The 20,281-nt window shown below is 36.6% G+C and overlaps 1 protein-coding gene across 7 annotated transcripts in view; it reads left to right on the top strand.

The window, feature by feature from the left end:
• Nucleotides 1-20,281, top strand: part of COL11A1 (collagen type XI alpha 1 chain) — a 131,622-nt gene that overhangs the window by 49,077 nt on the left and 62,264 nt on the right. For all 7 annotated transcript variants that reach the window (XM_050306663.1, XM_050306667.1, XM_050306664.1 and 4 more), the window contains 18 exons: nt 340-402; nt 1,961-2,035; nt 3,333-3,416; nt 3,616-3,672; nt 6,087-6,140; nt 7,303-7,356; nt 7,461-7,514; nt 8,114-8,167; nt 10,788-10,841; nt 10,955-10,999; nt 12,336-12,389; nt 12,480-12,524; nt 12,963-13,016; nt 13,477-13,521; nt 14,695-14,748; nt 15,623-15,667; nt 17,187-17,240; nt 17,321-17,365. In XM_050306663.1, coding sequence (XP_050162620.1) covers nt 340-402; nt 1,961-2,035; nt 3,333-3,416; nt 3,616-3,672; nt 6,087-6,140; nt 7,303-7,356; nt 7,461-7,514; nt 8,114-8,167; nt 10,788-10,841; nt 10,955-10,999; nt 12,336-12,389; nt 12,480-12,524; nt 12,963-13,016; nt 13,477-13,521; nt 14,695-14,748; nt 15,623-15,667; nt 17,187-17,240; nt 17,321-17,365 — 990 coding nt within the window. The remainder of the gene's footprint in view (nt 1-339; nt 403-1,960; nt 2,036-3,332; nt 3,417-3,615; nt 3,673-6,086; nt 6,141-7,302; nt 7,357-7,460; nt 7,515-8,113; nt 8,168-10,787; nt 10,842-10,954; nt 11,000-12,335; nt 12,390-12,479; nt 12,525-12,962; nt 13,017-13,476; nt 13,522-14,694; nt 14,749-15,622; nt 15,668-17,186; nt 17,241-17,320; nt 17,366-20,281) is intronic.

The raw sequence follows: 20,281 nt of genomic DNA, 5'->3' as shown, positions 1-20,281 counted from the left end.
TTCCTGTATTGCATTTGATTTATCCACTCTGCTTTTGTGTCCATAATTAGTACAATGTTGGTCTTGTTATAGTTCCCAAATGGTATATCAGACTTAGCACTTTTAGAAGGGAGTAATAAAGGGTCACCTCTAGCATTTCCAGTGACAACACGCTACAAACTGAGTGCACATGAAAATCTGAAGTTTTGAATGTTGACTATGAATCATTGTAAGAAAAAAAAATGCCATCTTATAAATTATTTTATCCAAATACATATTCATCATAACTTTCCAAAGGAAAAAAAAAAGTTCAAAAGTGCTGCAAGCCTTCAGCATAATTGTGTCATTCATTTTCTATAGGGTCTTACAGGTCCCCCAGGTCTGCAAGGTCCTGTTGGTCCTCCAGGTGACCCTGGTGAAAGGGTAAGTCAACAAACATTACCCTCTGTATTCATGGGATATCTTGCACTAATTGCTACAAAAGTGAGTTAAATCCTGAAATAGATGCATGTAGGTTAAGAAACTTCAGTGCAACTGAGGCTGATTCATTCAGCCGAGGAAATCAACTGAGAATCTGGACTAGCATTTCCTTAGTGGTAGAAATATGTACTGTAAATACAGGAAGAAAGTTAAGATCCTATTTGTTTATATTTCTCTGTTTTAATGTTTTTTAAAATCTAATAAAGTAATAGATGCAAACATTTCATATGGATCTGAATGAGTTTTAAAAAACCACTATGGACTCATCTGTAAAATGTACAAATACAGAGAAAAACAAGCTCTGCAGAATCAAAATACACATGGGAATATTGAAGGTGATGGACAATATTTAGATGATTTTGGAAGAATTATTAATATTGGCCATATTAAATAATACATGGCATGAGAACCCTATCCAATAATCAAAATAATTTAAATATAAGCTATTATTTTAGTTTTATACATTCTCATAAGCCTTTCCTTACTACCACAACCAACACAATTTAAAACAGCCAAAATATATTTATTTGATGAAAATATGCTACTAAAAAACTTTCATGCCATTTATGAAAGATAGTTTAGTCTCAAGTCTAGCATGATCCTGCTGTATTTATGCATACAACATGTTGAGAAGATGCTACCATTTCATTGAATAATGAGATAAAGTTAAAACCCCAACAGTTCTTCACCTTCCTAGTAAGTCAGCAACCGTGTTTTTTTTAATATTTCTTTCCTGCAGATTAACCAAATATTTTGGAATTTGAATTTATAAAACAGGAATTTTAACACATTGTAATGAAATAACTACTAATAGTACTTAGTTTTGTAACTGACTGTTTACTGAATTCATCATAAGGAAATTCTTGACTAAACACATCATTTGCTTGTCATGGAACAGAGACATGACACAAATAAATAATTGTAGCAATTAGATTGTGTGGAGAATGGATTGAGAGCAGTCCTACAGAGAAGGTCTTGGGGGTGTTGGTGGACAAGAAGCTTGATATGACACAGTAGTGTGCACCTGCAGCCAACTGTATCCTTGGCTGCATCAAAAGAAACCTGACCAGCAAGTCCAGGGAGGTGATTGTCCTCCTCTACACCACTCTTACGTACCTCCACTGTGAAGACAGGCTGGGGAGTGAGGGAGAGGGCTACAGGAGTGGTGGAGAGACACTTTTTAAAAGTACATAATGATAGAACAAGGGGTATGTTATTAAGCTGAAAGAAGGCAGGTTTAGGTTAATACCAGGAAGAAATCCTTGACTGTGAGGGTGGTGAGGCATTGGAAGTATTCAAGGCCAGGCTGAATGGGGCTTTAAGCTACCTGGTCTAGTGGAAGGTGTCCCTACCCATGGCAGGGGAGTTGAAACTAGATCTTTAAGGTCTTTTCCAACACAGAATATTCTACAAGTGTTAATGGAAGTGACTCAAAAGGTTTATCTTACATAACTATCTTGTTGTTCTCATCCCTTTTTCTCTCATCTTTCTGTTCTCTTAGGGTCCACCTGGTCGCCCTGGTCTTCCTGGTGCTGATGGTTTAGCAGGTCCCCCAGGTACCATGTTGATGTTACCGGTAAGTTATGATTCCAGTCTACAAAAGGGGAAGCATCTTACGAGAAATGTATAAGTATTTTCTTTTTCATCTAATTTTGTCTGTGGAATGAGAGATGATACAGAGTTTCTTGTACAGTCTAAGCATTTGAAGTTCATATGCTGCCTTGTTTTCCTCAAACAAAACATATGCTTTAACTCCTGCGTGGCTGACAGACTGGAACCTAATGAATTAACTACAGATACTGAAAATCTCCTTATATTTTCAATAGTAACTATTTTTTGCTACTATATGTCCTAAACAACGAGTTTGCTGTTGTACAGAGGACCTGTACTCCCAACAGGCATGTGTGCTTTCAAGTCTCATTGACACAGAGAGTTTTAAGCATTCCATGCTTAAAATTGGACTTCACTGTCCTCTTTGAAGAGTCAGTGCATCCTTTGATTAGAAATATATGCACATGGCCAGCTCTGCTCCCACTGGAGTCAAAGCAAAACACCATCTGTTTTAGCATGTGGAGGAACAAGCCCAAAGCTGTTAAAGGATCTTGCAGTTTTGTGGTACGAAAAATATTATGTGCATGGAATTCATTATTCCTCAGTGTATGTATATATGCAAAAGATCCATGTGAACTCTGGGCATAGGCCAGCTGGATAAGCTGTTGTGGGAAGTGAAAGATTTGTGGCCTTGATATCCAGTGTGCCTATGCCATACCTTTGGAAAGCTGTGCTTCTTGTTGCAGCTTAGCATTTCTGCAACATTGCAAAGCTTCTGCTAGAAGTTCCATGAGCAATAACAGTCCAGAACCACGGGAATGAGTACTTAAATTTTATTCTGTAATTTATTTTGAAATTATCAGAAATGACACAAAACTCTTTTATTTAAGATACCAAACATTTTTCAAATTTAAATCTGCCCTAAATTGAATTGCATTTTTTTTTCTGTGGGTAACAACCAATGTACAGAGAAATAATTAATTTTGATAGCTATTTTTATTGAAGTTTTGCAGAAAATTGAGAGTCTATTTTGGCCTCTTTTTGAAACAAATAATCAAGCAAACAAACAAAATGAAAACCAAAATCCTATGAAATGAAGAAAATATTTTCTCTTCAGGGATTAGATTTAGACTTCAATTCTAACCTATTACCAGTGACTTTATATTCATCTTGGATCCAGTGGCCTGGATCTTCTGAAGTCAGTGGAATGAACTAAACTGTAACCTTTTGTCTTTGAAGTGGTTTGCACAGTTCCAGCAAAAAAACAAATATGATTTTGATTTGATAAATTCTGAGCCCTTTCCTTGTGTTTATGTTTGCAGTTCCGCTTCGGTGGAGATGGTGAGAAAGGCCCTACAATCTCAGCTCAGGAAGCTCAAGCACAAGCTATTCTTCAGCAAGCTAGGGTGAGCACAAGGAGCCTGCAGACAAAACTGCCACGAGGGTACAGCTCCAAAACCCAATCTGTTTTATATCATGCAGGATGTGAAGTCAGAGATGGGGGCTATTTGCTAACACATTGGGAAACCATATTAATATAGAATATGTATGCTGGCTCACAGCTTTTCCCATGATACCTCTTGTTCTGTTTGTTTGTTTTCTCAGATTGCTATGAGAGGTCCACCTGGTCCTATGGGACTCACTGGAAGACCGGGTCCTGTGGTATGTGAACAAAGCAGGGACACAGGTTTAAGAACACAGTAATGCAGTCCATGGATCCCATTCTGGTCTTGCCTACACCTCTGTATTTGTACTTATTTTATTTGAAATTGATATAATATAATTAAAGCCAGAGTTTGTATTCTTATTCAAGGCCTGCAATGTAACCTGAATACTAAATTGGTTTTTATTGTAGATTTTGTGGTGTTTGGGTAGAGCACACTGGTAGACTTGCAAAAGTAGTGAATAGTTTTACATAGATAATTACATATGTCTCTACAGTCAGTCATCTCTATAATAACATTAATACAAGTTCTTGTGGTCAGTGTGAAGCTCCAGAGTAGGAGATACTAAAGAGTGTGCAGAATCACTTTTGCTCAAAATTTAGGAGGAATCTGGAAAGTTTTTAAGAGGCATTCCTTTAAGCATTTAAGAGCTCTGCAGATTTCTAAAAGAATTATACTTTTTTAATTTTAGTCTTGAATTTTACTTGATTGCTAATACCAAATGATCTGGAAATGGCCCTGTGGATGTTAAAAAAGCTTAATATTTATACAGAGTCTGTTTACTTTGCTTGTATTTTTAAGCAGATCTGTACAAGAGCAATTCTTCTCTAGAGTAATTCTTCCAAAGTAAATAGTTGCTACCAAGCAGAGAATTTGTCTCACAGACTCCTGATTCATCATGATTAGATATGCAATACTTACAAATAGTCAAACATATTTCATCTATTTAACAAACTCATACACTATTTCCAGCAGTATATTTAAATCAAGTGAACTGCAGGGTAACATTCAGTATGTATAGACAAAAAAACTACAGAACTTCTGTAAGCAAGGAGTAAGTTGTAAAAACTGTTATAATATTGACAGTGGTGTAACCTGGCATCATACATCATACTCATGCTTTCATGTTTTAAAAGCCTTTATAAATTTCTGTATGCAAAGTCCAACAAATGAATAATATTAATAGTTGTTTTGCTTCTAAACCACCAGGAGGCTCTAGAAATCCAACTCTTTGATCTAGCAACATTTTTTGCCTACAGTTGCAAAAGCAAGTTTCTTGATCTGTAAACTGTTTGCCTAGCTTCTTTTAACAATGGAAAAGTTGGAGCTTTTACTCCTAATATGAATTGCATTTTGTGAAATAAAAGATACATTTACAAATGTATTAGTTACTAAAAACCTTAAACATAGCAGTGTCAAAGCCCCAGTGTAGCCTCAACCAAGTCTGGAGTTCACGTGATTAATAAACACAGCATACAAAATAAACTTCTGCCTACAAATATTAAACGTAATCAATGATATTAATTAAAAGAAGAACTTACATCAGAGAAACTCAAAGAGACGGTCACCACCTGCCAAAGCCAATCTTCTTTCCACTGCCAGTACCAGTTTGGGATCTGATTTTCAGTTTGCTTAGGACTTGACTTTCTCTCAATACCTATAAGGTCAATGGGAATCTTTCCACCCCAGAGTGGGAGACTCAGCACTAAGGCAAACCATGAGATTACTTTTTTCTTTCAAAGTTCACAATAGTGAGCATAGGAGGATTATCAATTTTCAAAGGTCTGCAACATTTGTTTCATATTAAATACACAGATCAAGTCACAATTTGTTTCAAAGGTCAGAAATGCAAAAATGCTTTTGCACATAGTAGTAAACTCCTGCATGTTCTTTCCCTGAGCCTGTATTTTATGTGTGCATGCCAAGATTTTTTTGGTTTGTTTTGTCTGTTTTTGTGAGACTCCTAATTTACTTTGACTAGTTCTGCCCTAGATTCCATGTACAGTACCTTGCCCTGGATGAATATCTGCTTTAGGCCTCTTTATGAGTAAAATTTACTCTTAAAATCTATATCATCATTTCATAATAATAAAGGGATGTAGTTATATAGATTCTCCACTTCTGCAGGGCCAGATGCATAAAGGACTTCATTAAAACATCACTGAAATTCATTATAAGATTAGACAGGGTATTTTTCTTTGACTGTAGTGATCTTCGAATTGAACTCAGAGTGTTATTTTCTGTACAACACAGAAATAGATAAAAGTAAAAAGAGGTGGCTTTTGCTTCTGTTGCTTTCCCTATGAAGGATGCACTTCTGTTTGCATTACTTATGTTCTTACTGTGCTCATTTAGCTCTCAAATATTAATATGGAACAAAGAGTTAAATTTGATCTCCTTCAAATCAATGGGAGTTCTCTTCAGTAAGAACTATTTTTACCTACCTAGAACCAGTGTCTAGACAATGATATATCATGGCTATCTGTAGATTCAAATGGTAAATTCATACCTCCTGCTGAATAGAAGATTGTTATTGCTCCCTGTAATTCATGTATAGAAATAGAAAGTAACTTATTATTTTAAGGAGACTTTTGTGCATTTCAACAATATATGTTGCTTTTTTTCATCAAGGGTGGACCTGGAGCAGCAGGTGCTAAAGGTGAAAGTGGTGAACCAGGTCCCCAGGTACAATAATATTCCCTGTTATGTTTGAGAGTGTTTATCTTAAAAAAAAAGTTTTCATATCAATTAGAAGAAATCAATCATATGCTTTCTGCATGCAATTGAAGAAAAATAGCTTTTATAATACTATCTTAATTAAATTCAATAGCTTGATCAATATTAACATCTTAATTAAAATCAGTAGCTTGATTGTTCATTTTGAAATATGGAAGTAACAATCTTTGTATAACAAAGAGCAATTGTCCCATGTAGAGTGTTATCACTTGAAAACCTGTTTTAATATTGTCACTTCAGGCCCTTTTCTCTGTTCAATAATCACGTTAGTCTGCAACTGTATGACCTGGGGCTCTGATCTTATCAGATCTCATAAGGTGTGGGAGGTTGAATTTAATTCATAATTAGAGAGCCTATTTTCAAGAAAGATGTGACATAGCAAGAATAAGTCCTTAGGAATAGTGCATGCTTTGCTTTTCAGCTTACTATTATATAAACTTCTGTGCACTGATGTTAAAGAGCACTGAAATTATTTTTGGATGGCTAGTCCTTACCATTGCTTTTTTCACCTGCATTTGGATGGAGGGTGAGAAAATTTCTACAGTCATGCCCACACAGCCATCAAACGTCATTATATATGTTTGAAAAGTCATAGGAATTAGGTTTGAAAAGTCAAAAGGAATTAGGTTTTTCAGTCTCCCTCTACTTAAAACTATGTTGTGTAAAGCTAAGACAGCATGTGAGCTGTTTACCAGCACAACTCATGTTTGTGTATAAGTTAGGGACCTGAAATAAGCACTCTTAGTTTTCATCAAATATTTGTAATATGACTAAATTTTGGCATGAGAGGAAGAAGGTTTTTCAAACTACAGGACTGAGATCTCCAAAGCCATGGAAAGAATGTGATGAACTTTTATGTTAAAAGGATGAATAATGCCATGTATAGTGCCATCTCATGAAAACTAGTGTTAAAATTGATAGTGCTAAGGCCAGTTTGGATGCCCATGTTCCTTTAAAACTAATGGGAATTTGGGAGCCAGAATCCATCTTTTGGGGGGAAAAAAGCAGCCCTTGTGTATAAAAAAATCTTATCTTGTTCTTGAGGTGAGGTTTTTAACTAACTTTTTACTGACATTAATTTGATTCTAAGAATTGCACTCTTTAAATTCAGGGTCCTCGTGGTGTTCAAGGTGCCCCTGGTCCAAGTGGAAAAGCTGGCAAAAGGGTAGGTAGCATGTAGGTCAGTTCTTCTCTGGGTAAATAGTTTTTATTTAAATATTAACTGATTCCACTGCATTTTCAAATGTTTGCCCCTTTTGGCTTTTGCAGGGACGTCCTGGAGCTGATGGAGCCAGAGGAATGCCAGGAGAACCTGGTGCAAAGGTAAAAATAATAATGAGACCTGAGGCTTTATTTCAGTCTTGGAGTGGGCTAGACAGATTTTATGTTGGTACCACAGTTTCATCCAGGCCAACTCAAAATTCTTCTCTTAAGTGAAAATACTGAGATTTCAGATAGCTGGGCCAGATGCAGGAGCTGAGAATGAATCATCCATTTAAAATATGGTAATTAATGTTAATGGCTAGTAGTCTGACCGTGAAGAAACTTGATTCTTGGGGCACTATTCCTCTCTCTCCAGTCAGTTTCTAATTACAGAATATCAGTAATAGTAAATTCAGTTTTGCAACTGCAAAGTGCAGCTAGAGTCAAGATTTTAATTTCAGTGTGGACTTCTTTTTATATATAGTGTAATTACAGCACAGGGAAAAAGTTGATGTGACATCTTCTCTTGCTACAATGCGTAGAAGCAAAGTTTGTGAATTTGATCTATATGCTCAACCCCATGTGTTTAATTTAAAAACAGAAGTGTACAGGTAACCAAGGGTAGAAATTAGCTTGTAGAGGGAAGGCACAGTTTATTCAGAGTAAGCAATACATAATGTAATAGTCATTTCCTAAAGCTGCGATTTCTTCTTCCCTAGGGTGACAGAGGATTTGATGGCCTTCCTGGCCTCCCTGGTGACAAAGGTAACAGGGTAAGAAGAAGAATATGTGTATTTATACAACACCAAATTGATACTGTCACAGAAATAATGCACTATTCATTAAGAATAGCACTAAGAACTAGGGGGAAAGTTCAAACAGGGGGTTTCATGCTTTTCACACTACAGAATAATATCTGTACGGTCAGGCAATGCATTCTTCATGAAACTATTTAGTAATATCAATCAACAGACAACAGATCACATCTTCAGCTAGGTTTTGCTCTAATTTTTCTTAGTTAAGGAATTTGCCTATTGGACTTACTGTGATTGTAAAGGAAATAGTAATAGAAACTTCAATACATGAAGTTTCTGTATCAGGACCATGACAAATTTTAACCTGCTGAGAAGCTTGCTCAAAAAAATGCATATGAATATTTGAATTGCAGACTGAATTTTTTAGTGTGGCTTATTCCAGCAACTGACACTTAAAGAAAGATCACAGGCATGTCAGATAAGTTAGGAAAACTTGTAGTAATATTTAAAACAACTAATATACTTGCTCCTTATGCCATACAAATCTATGAGATGAGATTTTATCTTTGCCTACATAGTGTAGAAATAATTACAGTCAGGGATTTCTGCTTTAGATTATACCCCTAATTGTAGGTGCTAGCAACAGTGTGCCTGAATGTCCCCTCTTTACTGTTGTCCTGGTAAGTGCAGTGCATCACAAAAGAAACAGTGAATGGGAATGTCAACAAAACCATTTCCAGATGTGCTAAAGCTCGATGACCAAGAAATATTACGTCATCCTTCAGTGAGTAAGCACAGTTGCACTTCCTAGAAAATCTCAACTGTGTTGGCTACTGAACTGTAATGTAGTTCTTTTTAAGAGCATCCAAGGATACTGCTTTGAGTTTTGTTTGCAATGGGGAAAGAACTTCTGGTGTCATAAAAAACTTTTTATTCCTCTTTCATCATCACCTCTTACTTAAAGACTCTAAAGCAATGAGTGCATCACATAATTGAAACCCAGCGTGCTCAGCAGGTGAACAGCAGAGGGGGCTCGGCATTAAGCACTTGCCACTGCTGAACTCTGAGGGCTGAGCAGAAATCTGGTCTGAATCAGGGAATGTGTGTCTGCTTTCCAGTGTGGAATATTAGAATTGTCTGTGGCACCTTCCAAGTCATAAAAAAAAAAAAAAAAAAATCTCCCCCTAAAACAGAAGAATAAGTTTGGATTGAAATTTGCAAAATAATAATAGAAATAGTGACTTCTTTTCATCATTTCTTTCATCCCACTACAGAAAAATCACTACTTTCTTGTGTTTCTGTGGGAATCTTCTGTAAATGTACACATTGTGATCTTTGTGAAAGCAGCCTCAGTTCAAAGCCAGATCAGATGGCTGTGGCTCTTGGAATCACATATACTGACAAATAATGCAAATGTTCAGTTCTCTTTGGCTTGCAATAATAAGCACAGCAAGACAAGGGAAGTGATTTTTCTGTTGTAGTTATATTTCAGCTGTAAAAGAGTAGATGTTGAAAACCCATATCTTTAGAGTAGAAGTTTTAGGACTGGTTTTAGAATTAGTCATATTGCACCTCTGAGTTGCAAATTGCATGTCTCTCTGAGGCTATGCCTCTGTCAAACACAAGTTGTCAGAGAGAAGTTACTGGATGAGGTTCTCTGGTTTCCAGCGTAGGGCAGATCACACTACATGGTGCAATATTTCTTTTAACCTCAGTATCTGTGGCTTTGAACTTTTCTTATTTGGATTTACTAGGTGCATTACTCTTCTATTTGGGGGATGTACCCTTGGGTATACGAGGAAGTTACCTAAAATTCCCTAGGAAAGCTTGAAAGTGTAAAGAACAGAGCCACTAAACAGTGAGTCCATATATCTCTACCAGAATCCACAGCAGTGGTCAGGCTCCTTGGAAACACTGATAAAATGAAGGTAAACAGCATGAATACTTGGTTGTTGTCCAATGCCAGAAGGAAGTCACAGTCTAAAAACCCGCGGCCCACAAGGAGGTCAGTCGGTGGTGTTTGAGTTACGTAGCACACTAGTTCTCTTTAGGAATTGGGAAAGAAAAATAAACCCTAAAATATGGGCCAGAATCTACTGAGGCTCTGCATATGTAGACTTGAAAAGCCCAAACCTTTGAGGGGAAGTGTGGAAGTCTGGCTGCCTTCCAAAGCCTCAGACAAATCAGTCCCAAGGCTCTTCGTGGATGGTGCCAGGGTGTGTGACTCTGAAAGGTGGTCAGTAAACTTTGCTATGTGTATTCTAGGGCCCAGCTATTGGTTTATTAACTTCTGACCCATGTACACAAGCCCTATTTTACTGGCACTAATACACTGTGTAGAGGAAGAGGGGAGGTGTTGATGAGACAAAGGAAAATGTGGGTAACACTACCTTTTGTAGCAGTAGAAAATGTTACAGAGTGAAGTTTTACAAACACAAATAATTAATTGTTTCATTTGTTTTTATACTAATGTAATGGAAGATTTTACTGAGTGCTATAACCTTCAGATTTGTATCACCATGTCAAGACATGTTTTGACACATCAAACTTCAGCTAACGCATTTGTTTTCATTTCCTTTCCCATCCATTATTGTGTCCAACAGCAGATGTTATTTTAATGACTTTCCTTGTTCTACAGGGAGACCGTGGCCCACAGGGACCTCCTGGCTTACCTGGTGAAGATGGGTCAAGAGTAAGTTGCTATTCACACAGGAAAATCTAAAGGAATCCTCATGTAATGGGAACATGGTCACAATACATGTTCATTTTTTTTCTTAAACTTGTTTTCCTTTTGTACAAAAACAGGGAGAAGATGGGGAAGTTGGACCAAGAGGTCTTCCAGGTGAAGCTGTAAGCAATTCTTTCTTATTCTTCTGTTTCTGTTAGAAACAAAAGTCACTTTCAGATTTTTTCCTTTCTGTTGAACAGTTCTGAATTCCAGGTATAAAAATTATTGCATGTGTGTGTATATAGAGAATAGTGATTCTGTCTGAAAAACGAACAAATTAATAGTTTTGTTAGGGATGAAACACCACTTACACAATTAAAATTCAGTCAGGGATATGTCCAGCCAAGTATATACCACTTCCAGAATCGAAAAGGCTATTTCTTATCCTGTTGTGTAAAATCAGTCACTGCAGTCCTTGATACATGAGAATATAACCAAACCCCTGTTTCTTTTAAAAATTTTTTTAAACATCTATTTATTAGAACATAAAACCTGGATTCTCCCCTTTTTTCACACTACTGTGCTTCATTGTTTCACATGTTTCACATGCAGAATTTCCACTCCTGTCAGTTGGAATTCTGCAGGTGCTGTCACTGCAGAACAGAGTTCTGCATTGCAGGCAAGAAATCAAGCCTCAGAAAGGAGAGTTTTACCCTAAATGTCTGATATACGGCTGCTTACTCACGAAGTACAACTAAGTTGCTACAGAGTGTCAGTGATTTGTGACTATATCATACATGAGGACACTGGAGACTCAATTCTGCCTACTTTAGCGGCATGACATGAATGATGACCCAAATGATGAAATCTAATATTCATTTACATAGTATAAAGCCAAAAGATTTTGTTATAGACTCAAATCTTGTTCTCCTTATTTAGGACAATAGCCACTGACCTTTTGTGGAAATTTCTAGGGGTAAGAGGAACAAATCTGATTTTGGTTTCCAGACTGCCTTGCATTTATTATAATAAAATTATTAGCAATTTTTAATTATTTATTGGATCTTTACTAAAAATAAAAACACTATTTTAAACTTAGAACAGTAGTATAGAGTATGACACATCATCATGTTTTCAGAAGACAGGAATATAAATATGAATGCTACTGTTCAGGTCAGACTTCCAGACCAAGACACATCTGAAACTTTAGTGCAAGATGCTGTTCTAATGTTCTACACCTGGAAATATAAATAGCAATCTCCTACCTTTCTCTGAAATGACAATATAGCAGCTAAATCAGAGCTTTCCCTTCCACTGAAATCCTATTCAGACATAGGGTGTCCTTGAGGAGAATCTGTTATCGGTGAGCTTTTTCCTTTCTTTCTTTCTTCCTAAACGCCCATGCTGCCTTCCCTTCATCCTTCCTACTCCTTATTACACCCCTTGCCCAGTCTTGCTCGTGGGTGTCTCTGTTCAGAAAAGTCATGCAGGTGTTAATAGGTGTTTCTTCTCTTACAGGGTCCACGGGGATTACTGGGCCCCAGAGGAACACCTGGTCCCCCTGGACAACCTGTACGTATGAGTCAATCTGTATTTGCAATTTCCAGAAGAAAAAACTGGAAGTCCACTGAAAGTTGCTCATGTTTTTATTGTTTGTTGTAGGGCATTGCAGGTATTGATGGACCACCAGGCCCAAAAGGAAACATGGTGAGTAGTAAATTGGGAATTAGAAGGGAGTAGATTCTAAGAATCCTTTGTACGTCCTCCCATACCTGCTACTATAGTGTCCATTCCATTGAATTAAACTTTTCTGTCAAAATATTTAGGTTTATTATGATTTTATATAGAAAAGAGAAGCCTTCTGTTACTTAGTTTTCAGCCAAAAGGCCTAACCATGATTTCTCTCAAGCTCCTTTAGCACCATGGACTCCAGTGCTTAGGTCCTATGTGTGGGCAGTTATTCTCTATTAAAGAAAAGGTCATGATATTCATTAGCATGAAAAAATATCATACTGGATAGAAAGTTGGTGGTAGACTTTAAAAAGGGAGGAACAATGATGAGTTTGTATTCCTTTTAGTCCTGACAATGAAGATCTGTAGTGCAGAAATGCAAACCTAATGCCCTACTATTTTTTTGCACGATAGGGTCCTCAAGGGGAACCAGGACCTCCTGGTCAGCAAGGAATTCCAGGCCCACAAGTAAGTGTAAAATAACTCCCAAGAAATACGATGTAATATGTGGCAAATGTTTAATAAATGGAAATTACTAAAAGGTTAGCTTTTCATGTGCAAAACTGATAAAGCTTCAAGGATTTTATAAATAATGCTGCAAATGTGCTGAGGGCAGTGGGAGCAGAGTTTTTAAGCAAGTTTTCAGAGGGATTTTTCATTCAGGAGAAAAATGACTCATTCAGTGTTGCTGGAATGCAGCAGGAATGGCCACACCTGGAGGAGGGTTCTGAATAGGATCTTGTTACAGACCTACTGCCAGAATAGTGGCTTGTGCAAAAGGCTCACACAAAACTGATCTAACTTGTAAGGGGAAAAAAAGCCACTTATATTTGCCAGTGTGTTTAAACAGATTAATGAGGGACCTTTAGTAGGGTGAATGTATGTATATTGTTCTCCCTGGTTTCTCACACTGGTTTCTTTCTAACAGGGGCTTCCTGGTCCTCAAGGTCCTATTGGGCCTCCTGGTGAAAAAGTAAGTTACAGCCTTATTTTGTTATTTCCCAGTCAGTTCTGTGCAACAACCTTGTTTATGAGCTTGAAGGCTTTGCTATCTTTTATGGAATAGTAACCTAAATGTAAAAATCAGGAGATCTTCCCAAAATCATCAAGTAAATGAATAACCAGTGGAGGCCTGGCTTTCCTCTCATATACACTTTTTCACAAGCATAACTTCCTCCCTTTATTTTGGTTTAATTTTCTGTTATTAGCTTCAGAATCCCATCTACAATATTAATCAGCATGTACTCATTTGTTAACTAAATTTAGAGGAAGCTGCAAAAATTACTTTTGTTAATCTCTTTTTTATGACAAAGTTTTACCTAATGAGGTCTGATTCTGTTCTTTTTCCAAAGATTATAGTTTGACATAACTCTGCAGTGTAATTGGCATACTGTAGAGTTATTTGGTGTTGATTTCTGATCTGTTTGTACATGTTCTTGTGGCTTGAAATGTATCTTCTGGTAATTTTAAAAAGATCACTATTGAATTTTACACTAATTTTACCTTTCTCGCCTTTTTGCTGAATTCCTGCTCAATTCATTCTTCTTTGATTTTTCTCCTCTTCACTGTTTACTGTATTCTTTTGGAGAAATTGAAGGAAATTTTAGGAAATAATATGCATACTTTTTACCTGTCAGTGTGCCTAAGAAGCGTTGTTCTAGCAAAATGGGACTATTTCCACCATGTGTGCATTTCCTAGGCTCTCACAAAGGCGTATCGTGCCTTTCAGTGACAAGCTCTGGAGTTCTGTAACTTCTGCTCTGCCTCTTGAACTTGGTATCTTTCACTGGCCAATCCTTTCATTCCTGAAATTCTAAATAACAGTTAATTTTATACACTGGAGAATTCTTCCCCATCTTGTGTTATGTGTGTGCATGTTCATAGGGAAATTCCAAAGCTTCTTCTCAGGCAAGCATCTCATTAAAAAAACATGGGTGATTTGTGTCGGCTACAGAAGTACTGGCCTTGCACTTATATATATGGCAGTGCTTTTCTGGCTTGAGTTTTCTTATATTTTTGGTTTATCCTTCATATCCATATCAAGGGATTTAGGTATAACTGCGTTTTATATCCTTAGCTCTTAAAGACAAATGTGTTTGACATGTTTGCTGTTGTTCTTAAGATGTGTGTCTTTTACTGCATTTAGGGACCACAAGGCAAGCCTGGCCTTCCTGGCCTTCCTGGTTCTGATGGGCCTCCTGTAAGTAACCAAATATTTAATCCCTGGAATGTTTAGATACTTTTACCAGGTGATAAATATTTCTGGATACTTCCATTGCAAAAATAAAGTGGAGAAAGTAGTGGTCATCCCAGCTGGCAACAGCTTTTAGTACTGAGTATGACATCATAGGGTATGGAATATCTCTCTAGTTAATTTGGGATGGCTGTCCCAGCTGTGTCCCCTCACAGCTTCTTGCCCACTCCCAGCCTATTGACTCATAAACAATTATCTATTAATCTTTAGCTTCATTAAATGGCCTTTAAATTTTTCAGAATTTGCAAAATTTGCAAATTTTGTAAGAAAGAAAAAGGGTGAATAGGCTAATGTTTTGAGTGCTGCAGTGTTAATGTCAGTGATATAGAAGAAAGTCTAAGATTTAAATTTTATTTTATTTTATTTTAAAAGCAAATCACCGTTTAGAACAAAGACATAGAACGATGAAACTAGATCAGCCTTCTACTGACTCCTGTGATAAATTCTGTAATTTTAAAAATAATTTTAGAAATGTCTTCATGCTGCAATATAAGTCACTCTTCTTACAAAAATCAAAGTTGAGAATCTCTTGCATTGAAAGCATCTTACAGCTGAAACATTAACTAAACAGAAGGGATGATGTTGATATCTTGAAATTATTGACATGAATGTAACTGTTGTTCAGCCTTTCCTTTGTTATGTAAACTAAATCGGTATTAAAAGTAAATTTTTCCTCAACATTTTGTGTGTCTCTTCTAATACAGAAGAAATGTGATTAATGTCCTGAAATGCAAATGTTTAAATAATTGTATTTTTATAATAAAAAGTCACTACTGAAAAACTAGTATTTTTCAAATCAAATACATTTCTCCTAAATCAGGGTCATCCTGGCAAAGAGGGTCAGTCTGGGGATAAAGGTGCACTGGTGAGTTTTAAAACTTTTCCATCTATTTATATAGATTTCAAGAAAACTTTTGGCTGTTTTTCAGCTGTATGACACATTTGGTGCTCCAAGAACTACTTAAGAAGATAATAGAAAACCCATGGCACACTCAAAGCATCTGTATGCAGACAAACATATTTATTGTATTTGAAATATTATAGACATTGTAAATAATATGAAGGTTACTTTTTTAAAGTAAAACTCATTTTGGAGTTGGCAGAGTGGCAACCAATAATAGGTGCATACATTTCATGTAAATAACTTGCAGATATTTTGAATCTTCAATTCTGTTGTATGGAGTACCCACAAGAGTTCTTCAGAACCTGCTTTTATGAAAATGTATAAATACATGCAGAGACCTTGCATTTTTTAGGTCACCCTCAGCTCAGTGTCAGTGTAATTCTTTTTTTCCTTATGAAGCCCTGGAGGGACATGGGGCTCTTTAAATCTTTCTGCTTGCTCAGTATTGACCCTTATTTATCCAGAATAGCACTCATTGTAGCACCTGACATCAGTGCTGTAATGTCAGCATTGATATCAAGGGGCAGTGATAAAAGGTTGTATTCTGGATGAATGAATTGACAGGATGAATGAAATAATAGGACATTTCAGAAAGTACAATACCACTGACATCAGCATATTATATTTGTCCAAAATGTTGTTATTTGTTAGAGGCTTTTACATTTTATCCTGATCTCTTAAGAAAATAGAGTTTACAATGAGCATTTATTGAAAGTACAGGTGTATGAACATCTGTCAATTGTTCCTTAAGTCTTTTGAATTTACTGATCAATTTCAACCAAATTTGATAGTAAATTCAGCTTCTCAGAGGTGTTAATAGGTTTTATGAAAAGGCACATTGGAATGAGGAAAAAGACACTATCAATGTCCCCATTAGTGAAAGATTTTGTTATCTGTCCATCTCAGACATTGACAAATCAACAGAGCAGCTCAGCCTCACACAGAGATATGTTTCCAGGCTTCCTTGTTTCCACTGTTCACAGAACTCAGTTTCTTTAGGCACCAGTCAGTGTTGATAGCACCATGTGCCTTTTAGCTTTCAGGCTTGGAATCTCTCTTTTTCTTTTTTTAAACTATAATTTTTATTTTCCCCATTATTTTGATCTCTACTTTTGACTTATGTCATCATCATAATTAAGATAAATTTTCCCCACTAGTTTCTAATTCACATCTTTTTTTGTTTCAATTTGTTTGTTACTTTTTACAATTACCATTGTTTCAGATAGTTTATATTGTGGATAGATGCTTCTCAAATATACAAGTAGATCCAAGTTCATAATTCTATTAATAGTTCATAGTGACATTGAAGGGTGCTTTGTGATGTCTTAACTTTTCTTAGTGGCAGGCAGCCCAGGGTTATTTTGCTGTTTCACACAAGACTGCTGCATTATAGTGAAAGAATAAGGATTAGATTCAGAAGAGAACTGCTTGCTAACCAAGGACTATACAAACAAAGATTCTTTACTCCAATATATTTTAGGGCCCTCCAGGTCCTCAGGGTCCAATTGGCTATCCAGGTCCTCGTGGTGTAAAGGTAAGATTTAGTTATTGGATTCCTTGCCCCACTCCTTTGAATATGTGCATGTGAGTAATTCTTTATACTTCTTCCTTTAGGGTGCTGATGGTGTCCGGGGACTCAAGGGATCCAAAGGTGAAAAGGTAAATCTGACTGCAGTTAATTCTTTTCCTTTTTTCACTGCAACATCTTCTGTCTCCTTCACTGCAGTGTGCTTTATCTTGCAGCAGTGGGTTTATTTTTGCCTTTCCCTAAGGACATACAAAGCCCAATTGCTAAATCAGTGACCTCCATGGTTATTTACGCTGGTACAGACTGAAAATAAAACCTTCAGTTGTTAAAATGGGTTTGAATCCTCTTCACACCAGTTGAAGTAACTTCTGTCTAAGGTGCCCTTAGGCAGAGAATTGGACATTCCTTCTCTTGTTGGTAGATAGCTATAGTGGATACTGAGAAACTTGTGCATGAGAAAATTTTGTGGTGACAATACAGTTATTTTATCTGTTTTGATATAGCCATGAGATCGATTTGTATTTTTTATGTACTTAGTTTATACTTATGTACTTAGTGCAATGGCTTTCTAGGTTCAAGGTACTTTTGTTCCAAATCTTTGGCTTTGTCAAAGTGATGGACAACCCCAGTCAGATACATGGATATGAATGTGAAGAAAGCTCTTATGTTCATACCATTAATTTTGTGTGTAAAGCTCTTATTAGAGCAAACACCAGCTACTGTGAACTATACTGAGTACTGATGGTCTGCAGTGGCTGAAACTGCAGCCAGTGTTGATTTAAATTCATACTTCCCTCAGCATTCAAAATAAGAGACAGATAGCAAACCTGACCACACAGGCAAATTCAGCCTTGTGGCTCTGGTGGCTAATGTATATATTTATAGATGTTTCTCAAGCAGAAGAGTCAGTCTTGCCAAAAAGTCTTGATTTCAGCACTTGTCTCAGGTGCCAAGAGCTGCTGGATATTTTTGAGCCTTCCTAAACCACAGTTTGTCTACTCTGCATGCTCGTTCTAGAGCTGCTCATTAAATTTAACCTGAAAAGGAGTGTGTTTAATACCTGTGGAGACTGGACAGTTCAAACCCCCAGATTTTTCTGGTGTCTTGTTGAGTGATTAATATGCAGCTCAGATAAAATACAAGACTTGCATATAAATATGCTTAAGATGTGTATGTGTATACATCTGTGTGTATCAGTGAGTGCTGATTAGCATAATATCCACAATACTTCTGTGTTCCTAAAAATTGATCTCACAGTTGCAGTAAGACAGTGAACTCTACTAAATACCTTGAAAGGTCACACAAAGATATTTCATAGTTTGTCCTCTTAGTGCTTTAAGGGTGTGTTACACAGGGCTTTTTTGACTGAAATTATTCAGATGCCATTACATGGGGGAAAGCACTGCAAGAGACCAAAATAAATAAACTTACCATTCAGGAAAACCTCTGTAGATCTGAGATGGTCCCAGGGATATCAGAGGAGGCCTTTCTCTGTACAGACCAGTAAATGTAACTAGAACTCTTTAGCTATTTTATTTTTTGTTAACAGCAGAAGAGGAAATAGAGCATTCAGCTCTCTCCTCCTACATGGAATAAAATCAAGCTCTTGTAGATCTCAGTAGCTGGAACCTCACTGTGAAAGCTGAAGAAGCGTTTCAGTTCATTTGGCAGCCATTTGGTCGGTAGTTGGCACGTGGTCAGTCCTTGCTGATATATTGCAGAGTGTTCTCATGTAATTATTACTGTCCATGGCCATAACTGAGTGACTGTTACAACTGAAGCTTTTTTAATGTATTCTGCACTCTGCCTTTTTCACCTCTTTCTAAATTTTAAGAAAGGACACCTTAAAATTTTAAGTTAAGCAACAGAAGATGACCATATAAAACTTTGTTTCATCATCTAGAAAGCATGGCACACCTGCTTTGAGAATAGATAGAAACACCTGTTTATATCACCCTTTTTAGGGTTATATGTTGCTTGCAGTATGACAACTTCCAAACAAATTCAAAGGGGCTTTAGCCTTGCAGTCCATCTCAGTTGCTGATCAGGGAGAAAAAGCTTTTGTGGGCCCAGGAATGCAAAACACAGACTTCTTTTTTTAAAGTGAGCATGAAATACAAAGCCTTCTTGGTTTTTTTTTTCAGTAGTGTGGAGTACATTATCACTCCTTCTTGGCCTTACTGACAGTCCAAATATTACTCAGATTCTAAGTCAGCAATATTACTTCAGCATACAAAAAACCTAATGGTATCATAGTAGAACATTTTACGATGTGTTTATTCATTGACAAAGACCTTTGCTGCCAGGTTATAACTAAGCATCAGATGAAAACTGAGTCAATAATCTTGGTTGTCTGGATATTGGAACACTAGTTTTATGATGAGTTAGTCTAAGAAAGAGAGAACCAAAAACTGATCCTTTTATGCTGGAGCAAGACATAACTCCAGTGAACACATGGGAGATTTCTGTTTGTATCTGAACTAACTCATGCAGGTGTAAATGAAACTCATCTGAGTACTATCTGCTTGTACTTCAGCATGGAGACCTATTAAATTGCAGAGAGTAAAGTCTCTGCTAGAATCTGTAGGCAGTAAATAAGTAATTCTTATAGGAATAACATTAATGTGCACATGTTTTGCCACTGTACATGGATTCAGTCTTAATGTCCATTTTTTTCCTACTTCCTTTCAACCACTTCAGCCAATGAGAGTAGGCAGGGCTGAGTATTGCTGGACATCAAACAACTGACGGAGATGTTTACTTATTTTAAGTTATGAGCATTATTACATCGGGGATTTTTTTCAATTCATTGAGATGTCAGAACTAGTCAACTTTTTGATTTCCTTTCATGATTCTATCAAGACACTAGTTTAAAAGAAAAAGGGAACTTCTGCTATCAAAAAGAATAACACCGAATAATTTACCACCAATTTTTGTTTAATTGAATAGATGACCATATTAAAAAGAGTGATAATCAAAAACAACTTAGGAGTTAAGAAAGGACTTTGCAAGATAAATCATATTAAAACAGAAAATTTACATTGGTT

Source organism: Myiozetetes cayanensis, unplaced genomic scaffold (assembly GCF_022539395.1).
Source record: "Myiozetetes cayanensis isolate MyiCay16 unplaced genomic scaffold, myiCay2020 scf12, whole genome shotgun sequence".
NCBI classification, from domain to species: domain Eukaryota; kingdom Metazoa; phylum Chordata; class Aves; order Passeriformes; family Tyrannidae; genus Myiozetetes; species Myiozetetes cayanensis.
Note: the sequence above shows the minus strand (reverse complement) of the source record. Positions and strands in the feature narration are given on the sequence as shown.